Raw genomic sequence first — 8,111 nt, forward strand, 5'->3', positions numbered from 1 at the left:
CACTCTAATGCCACGTGCGGAGAGGGGGGTGTGCAAACATGTGAGGCCGACCAATCCCGACTCGGATACTTATGGATTGGTTCTACTTTCTGTCCAATCAGCGACTCGTCTCTGATCTCTCAGCCAATGGGAGCGCAGTCTGCCTTGGCTTTTGTCCAGCACGTGTAGCGAATGCGATTCACATGTTGTCCCTCGCTGTAGAGTGACGTGACGTCACGTGAGTGGAGAAAGGAAGAGGATAGAACAATCTCTCAGGAGGACAATAACGTTAGACTACTGCGAACGACGAAGACGTCGACACAAAATCTTATTAAGCAATAGATTTTATGAAACTACTTTTAGGCGTACGTACAACAGGTCAAGTTGTGTCAGTGGCGCTAGGTTGTTGTGGTACCGACCCAGAAACGACCCAGTATTAAGGTAAGGGTTTTACGAATTTATTAATAATAAGAATTTTTACATCTAAAAAATGTTAATAAATATCTCCGTTATATTCCAGAAATGGTACACGTGTTTGCCATCTCGCTTGATGTGTGTTTACACCATGTTGAGGTGCATTATCCCTTTGTTTTGCCAGTTTATGCAGACTGTCATCATGTTATAATTGCATTTTAAAATAATTTGAAAAGTAGGAAATTACGTATTCATTACAACCTGAAACTGGTTAACATATACATTTGATCAAGTTCTCGGTGATATTTTCTGTTGTTTTCCCCCCACATGTGGTGGATGTTTTATTATTACTTTTTAAATGATTTTCATGTTTATGTGAAGAATATTTAATTTATTCAATATAAAGAAAAAAAAATCCAATTTCAATATGTCTATTTATATTGGCTTAAAAGCTAACATTTGTATGGATTGTTATGCGTCACACCCCACATGCGTTCCAAGAGCTTAACGTTAGTCAACTCAGCATAAATAATAGTGTTCTTTAAATGTTTAATGTTTACATGTTACATTTATTCATATTGCAAAAGCTTTTATCCAAAACGACTATAATGTCTTTCTTCTTCTATATCGATCTTTTTTAAATCACCAAGCAGTCCATCTGGTGAAAGTTAATTTGTCATAATGGCACCGCCTAGCTGTTTATTTTTTATGAGCCACATGCCCTCAAGAGTGTTTTCTTCAACTCGGTCAATTCTGAAACCCTACACTGTATTTATAGCTGTCCATCTAAACAACATTGTAAGGTATAGGCATTATAGGCATGCACATAGCATATTCATGTGCTTTTCAAAACTCCTATGTTTTTTTTCTTCTCAAGATACAGACCATATGTGGTATTGTGGCCTTTGACCTAGTGAAAGGAACATGGCGTGCTGTTCTTCATGGATAGTGTGATTTTTAAACAGGATAATTGTGGAATCTCCGTGATCTCTCTCTTTCTGTTTTGGACTGTATCCTGTGTTCCTGCGTTCGTTTTTTTATCCACACTGTCTGTTCCCAATTGTTTGTTTGGTGCTAGCACCTCTCTTGTTTCTTGACTTACAAAAATTTTTGTCTGTCACCTCAACAATAAGGTTTATTTTCTTCAAGTCCAGTCAAGCCAACATATACATGTTTTTATGTACTGTACTGTACTGTAGACACACACACACACACATTGTGTTTTCATGTTTTATGGGGACTTTCCATTGACATAATCATTTTTATACTGAACAAACTGTATATTCTATCCCCCTACATTAACCCTACCCATAAAACTGGCATCACAGACAACGTTCTGCATTTTTACATTTTCCAAAAACATCACTTAGTATGATTTATAAGCTGTTTTCCTCATGGGGACCAAAAATGTCCTGACAAGGATTTCGGATATTACCATCTTTGTGGGGTTTGTAGGGTAAAACTATAATGTAGGGTTTACCAGGCCACACACACACACACACACTCACACCACACATTCCACTCACTCACTCCCTCTCTCACACACACATTCCATTCACTCCACCCACTCACTCACTCACTCACTCATAAATTATTTTCTTTTAAATTTTCTATTCATCAAAGAATCCTGAAAAATTGTATCAGGATAAGGAAAAGGATCCTTGTAAAAGGATATAAAATGTTTCCGCTATTTTCAACATTAATAAAAATAAGAAATATTTTTGCAATAAGACACTTTCAAAAATATTAACTACTACAAACTTTTGCTAAGTAGTTTAATGGTAATTTAGTCATTTTTAAACTATTGTAGTCAATCCTCTAAGTCAGAGGTCTTCAATCCTACTCCTGCCCTGCAGAGTTTATATCAAACCTGCTTCAGTCTGTGATTTTCAAGCGATCCTGAAGAGCTTGACTAGCTGGTTCAGGTGTGTTTGATTAGGGTTGGAGTAAAACGCTGCAGGAGAGTGCGCCTCCAGGAGCAGGGTTGAAGACCTATGCTCTAAGTCATTCTAGCAGTTTTAACAAGGACTGACCAGTTCAGTTCCGTCAACCGGCCCCTTCCCCTATTGTTGTGCTTTTTGTTAACATTCTCTCAGCTGTATTTCACATTCCTCATAATTTTCAGCTGCCATGTTCCCTTGAGAGAAATCACTTGCTGCCATCAGTTCAGTTCATTTCAGGACACATCGCTCTTCAGCTTTAAACAATCTGCCACCTCACACATATCTGTTTTCTCACATTTCAGTGATGCTGTCACCGGGAAGTCCTTCCAAATGGCAAATGCAATATTCCCTCTCCTCGACCCCCAGTTCTCTCCTGTACAGTGAGAGTGACCAGACGGAGGACGAATCTGAGGTCTTCACCTCTGAGATTAAAGCTGGAGGAGTTGCGCCTGATCCAAAGCTATTCTCCTTGGCCAATGGGAGCTCTCAAAATTCCAAACCGACTCTCACCTTTGTGAACCAGAGGAGTGGTAGAGTTGAAATTGGTCAAACTGGATGTTTCTCGCCATCTCCAGCTTACAACAGTCAGAACCCAGCGCCATACGAAAGGATTCCCACAGAGGGAGACCTGAGGTTTGCACGCAAAGTAAGTCTGAAAATCTCTTTACCCTGTGATATTTTCATGCATTCTGCTTCTCTTGTATTTTGAATTGGTGTCAGCCTACGTTTGCATTACGTCAGCGAACGACTAATGACTTTTTTTTGAGTATGCCTTGGGCAAGAATTATTTAAATAAGGAATATTGTGATGTGTACGTTACCCGGAAAAAAACTTAAGACTACAATTGAGGCGTTTCAGGGAGTTCAGAAACGGTGCTTACTGAGATATAGATACAGTATATATACTGATATAGTCATCACTTCCTTTGGAGTGACTGTGCTTTGTAACTCTGACCTTTTTCATGCTCAAACGGCAACATTACACACGAAAGAAAGTTTAAAATGTAAAAAAGCAAAATAAGATTAAAACAGGTTTAAATAGGTCATGTACGTTTTTTTTATTATTATTCATTGTTTTTAATTAATTTTTTCTCCTGAGATCCACTTATTTCAGTCAAGTAGTTTTGTATGACCATTTCTCTGAGCCTTACATGTAAACCGTACATTTTAGGCCGCTGTACCTTTAAGCGCCCCTTTCAAATGTGAAATGCACACCATTAATAAGCACATTCTCTCACACATCAGCTTGTGAGTGGCTGTCATGTCAAATATAGTTTGGTAACTGGGCCATCCTTCTATATAAGCCTCTTTGCAAAGTCCTTGCATCCCATTGTGACGGAGAAACACAAACCAATATGTGCTGAAAATGTTACATGAACAAATCAGATCTGATCACCTAGTGGTATCATTGACTTACAGTTGTGGGTGGTCATGTTGATACATTGATCTGTGTGCAACTTTTTAATAACACAAAGCTTTGGAAATTCAGAATGAGTCATCTTTAGGGGCCAAGCACTGAAGGTGCAGCGTAGGCACTTACTGGATCCGTTAGTGTTCTTCTTCTTCCTCTCTTGAAGTCTTAAGGCAGCCCATTCCTTTAAAATTGCTTAAGCCTCCAAGACCAATACATGCGCTTTAAATGTTTCTATGATGATTTTATTGGTAAATGCAAGTTTTAATATAATTTCTTTTACAGTGTTCAGAGCTGCATGGGTACATCAGGCCTCTGTTGGAGCTGTTGAATGGGTTGAAAAGGGGTCGATATGAAAAAGGTAATGCAGTGAATAAATTCTATATACACTACCTTTCAAAAATGGGGCCAATAATATTTAAAAAAAAAAAAGAATACTTTTATTCATTAAGATTGCATTGAATTGATACAAATGACAGTAAACATTTATAATGTTACAAACGATTTCTATTTCAAATAAATGCTGTTCTTTAACATTTTCCATTCATCAAAGAAAATTCAGCTTGATCATCACAGGAATAAATTCTATTTTAAAGTGTAATTAAAATATTGAAAATATAATAACATTTTATAACTTAAAATATTTGTTTTCTATTACAGTTTTTACTAAAGTTTTGATTTCAAATAAACACAGCCTTGATGAGCATAAGATAATTATTTCAAAAATATATATATATAAAAAAATCCAACCCCAAACATGTGAATGGTAGTGTATGTCCACACCTTATGTAATTTTGTATCTATTTTATTTATTAATTTGTTTCTTTTTGGCAGGTTTGAGCACATTTCAGCAGAGTGTTGCCATGGATAGACTGCGAAGGATTGTGGGTGTTCTACAAAAACCTGACCTTGGGTATTTTATTTCATTCTATTGAACAATGCATTTCTCTGCATCAGATTGAATACATATAACGCCTTTTATTAAATCTTATTTTTCTTCTATACCTCCATAGGGAGAAGTATATGGGGACTATTCTGCAGCTGGAGATGATGTTAAAGGCTTGGTTCCCTCAGGTGAGGCCTCAGCATCGCGATGGCACCCCTTCATTCCAAAATTGTATGGCTAGTCTGCCTCCACGCTGGAATCAGGACCAGTTACATATTCCTGTAAAGGTAAGCGGATAGAAGTGCTTTGAAACAAACAAACCGTATGAGACAAGCAACAAGTTTCTTCTCGGTTCAAAACGTTTTTCCACTTAAAAGGATAGTTCACCCAAAAATGTAACTTTTATCATTATTTACTCTCTCATGTCGCTCCAAACCCGTAAGACTTCCTTCCGTAAGTTCATCTTCGGAATGAAGATCTTTTAATGAAATCTGAGAGCGTTCTGTCCCTCCATTGACAGCTACGCAACTGACTCTTTGACCCTTCAAAAAGTTCATTAAGAGATCGTAAAACTAATCTATATATGAATTGAGTGATTTAGTCCAAATTTTCTGAGGAGGCACGATCGCTTTATATGATGAACAGTTTGAATTTAGGCTTTTAATTACATATAAACATTCATCAACTCACACATCAGTTGTGGTAGACGGAAGCTCAAGCATGTTCGCGTGACGTGCAAGAACCAATGAGGTTTATTCTCTTGTTACACATCACGTTTGAGCTTCCACAAGAACCAATGAGGTTTATTCTCTTGTTACACATCACGTTTGAGCTTCCACAAGAACCAATGAGGTTTATTCTCTTGTTACACATCACGTTTGAGCTTCCACAAGAACCAATGAGGTTTATTCTCTTGTTACACATCACGTTTGAGCTTCCACAAGAACCAATGAGGTTTATTCTCTTGTTACACATCACGTTTGAGCTTCCACAAGAACCAATGAGGTTTATTCTCTTGTTACACATCACGTTTGAGCTTCCACAAGAACCAATGAGGTTTATTCTCACGTTTCAAGGATGTTCGTTTGAGCTTCTGTTTATGCTCGCTGAGCAATGTATGTGAATAAAAGCCTAAATTAAATCTTTTCATCATATAAAGCCATTGTGTTATCAGGGTATATCAGGGCCTTTACAATCTACAACAATCTTGAATGGTTTAATTCCTCATCAAAACCCTTTTTCTTACAGAAACGCAGATTAAGTTGGTCAGACTCTGACTCGCAAGGTTCCTCAAGCAGCAAACGTATTCTACAGGACGATCGAGCACCAAGCCCCAGCGATACTAGCTCATGGATCAGCAACTCTGAAACCAGATTTAGCGAACTTGAAGACAGTGCAATCTGTACTAATCAAAATAAAATGACATCTGAATCCAAACACATCAAAAACAGCCATCTTCAAGTTCAGCAAAAGACAAACTCCTTAAACGAAACCCCTGTGACTGCAAAAGGAAGACCGCCTCCGCTTGTAATACCACCATCAGCCACAGAAGGCAGCATCTTGTTTATGCAGGATTGGTCAGTGTCCTCCACGACTCCTACTTCTGACCCACCAGCAGACTTGATGATAAGTGGGAAAGATGTGGGCGAATCTGTAAAAGGAGAGGGGCCAGAAAAACAGGTTAATTGTAAACATCATTGCACAGAGATGTTAAACACATAATGTTTTGAAGTTTCTCGCATTTAAAGGAATGGCCATTTTTTTCCCATCCTGTTGAAATTGGGAAATCATTGTTTTTCACAAAGTGAAAAGTGTTTTTCAGTTCCTTGGACTTTACATTCTGCCACATATATGTACAACACAGAAGTTATCATATGTACAGTGTGGCATAAGATTTGTTTTTATAAGATTATAGATTCTACATTTCTTAAGTCCTAAGAGGTCAGAGATGTGTCTTAAAATACGTGCTTGAGCCATATGGTCAACCGGTGAAACATGCACAGCTATCAAACACTCTACTGCACTGCCTTTCATGATAACACAGGCTTCCAACAATATTTATGAACATGGCACCAGGAAGCTAGAAGAATAGTCTGATAAAACATCCAAACAAAATCTACCTTAATGTCCTTTGACTTGAATTGAAAACCACTTTGAGCAACGAATGGAATAGATTTGCAGTATGGGAGGCAGTTTTATTTATTACTTCTTTACTTGAACATTCTGTGATCTTATATGCAGCCTTAAAATGACCCTTGAGAGTCCGTACATGTGGGCCGTGGGCCATTTTCATAGCTCAATGTTGTATGTTTATTAAGATACAGAGAGCCAAACAACTGATGGGATGCATCATGAAGTGTTATTCTATAATCTGGAAAGCAAATGGTCATTTATTGAATATTTTCTTGCCAAACACAGTTTGCACATTTATGTTGTTCTGCTTCCATTTTGTAATAGTTCATTTTGTCACAGAAATCTAGGTTTTTGTTTTAGAATATTGCACAGTTGTTCCCTTCTACTCACCTAAAAAAGTCCTTTTCCATTTAAAATTTGTTTCGAAAATCAGCATTGTAATTATTAACCATTCTCTAAAACATTATGTTCAAGTTAATTACGAGTATGTGGAGTGTCCCACACTGTAAAGATCACACTGAGGAAGATAAGACTTTTATTTAGCTTTTTGTAGAAAATAATCTGAAATTAGAGATACAGTATTCAGCTTCATGAGGAATGAGAAGAACTTTTGTTGACTGAGACGCATGTAGTCACAGCTGTACGAGTATCGTGAAAATATATGAGTATATTGTTGCCATCATAATGGAGATTGTACTATAAGGGAAAAGTGCATATGAAGATTGATTAACATTTAAATGAACTTAACAGCTTCATGTAATTGTGAAGGTAGAATTTTGAGGAAAATATATTTTTTAAATAAATAAATCTTCCTCAAAATTAAAAAAGTCAGGCATTATAGCACTGGTCTTATTTTCTATTGATTGTTTTGAACCCATTTTCTTTTTGTTACTGTTATTATATCAAAGTTTTTCATCAAGGTTGCTGAAATGTTTTTCAACGTTCCACTTTTTGATATCATTAAATGTTTCAAAGTTTCTTATATTGTTATTTGTCGTCTCTTTCTTTTTATTGTCTTTCTTTTTAGACATTAGTTATGGCATAGCCTATATAGAGCAAAAAATATAAATGGAAATATATTTTAAATATACATATAGCATTCAAAAGTTTGGGGTCGAAAGGAATCTCTTTAAGCTGCATTTTTTATTAAACATTTTATTTACAGTTAAAAAAGTAATATTGTGAAAATTTAATATATTTCAAACTGTAATTTATTCTTGTGATGGCAAAGCTGAATTTTCAGCATTATTACTCCAGTCTTCAGTGTCACATGGTCCTTCAAAAATCGTATTAATATGCTGATTTGGTGCTCAAGTTTTTTTTTAATCAATGTTGAAAACAGTTGT

General features: G+C 36.5%; 1 protein-coding gene across 1 annotated transcript; it reads left to right on the forward strand.

Moving 5' to 3' along the window:
- Positions 1-280: 280 nt before the first annotated feature.
- Positions 281-6,803, forward strand: ciarta (circadian associated repressor of transcription a). Its single transcript, XM_056268306.1, has 6 exons — positions 281-420; positions 2,639-2,982; positions 4,032-4,107; positions 4,581-4,659; positions 4,760-4,919; positions 5,881-6,803. Exons 2-6 carry the CDS (start codon positions 2,641-2,643, stop codon positions 6,352-6,354), a joined length of 1,131 nt encoding a protein of 376 aa, XP_056124281.1. The 5' UTR covers positions 281-420; positions 2,639-2,640; the 3' UTR covers positions 6,355-6,803.
- The last annotated feature ends 1,308 nt before the right edge of the window (positions 6,804-8,111 follow it).

This window comes from Rhinichthys klamathensis, unplaced genomic scaffold (assembly GCF_029890125.1).
Source record: "Rhinichthys klamathensis goyatoka isolate OS25496 unplaced genomic scaffold, OSU_Roscu_1.1 h1tg000271l_1, whole genome shotgun sequence".
Classification (NCBI taxonomy): domain Eukaryota; kingdom Metazoa; phylum Chordata; class Actinopteri; order Cypriniformes; family Leuciscidae; genus Rhinichthys; species Rhinichthys klamathensis.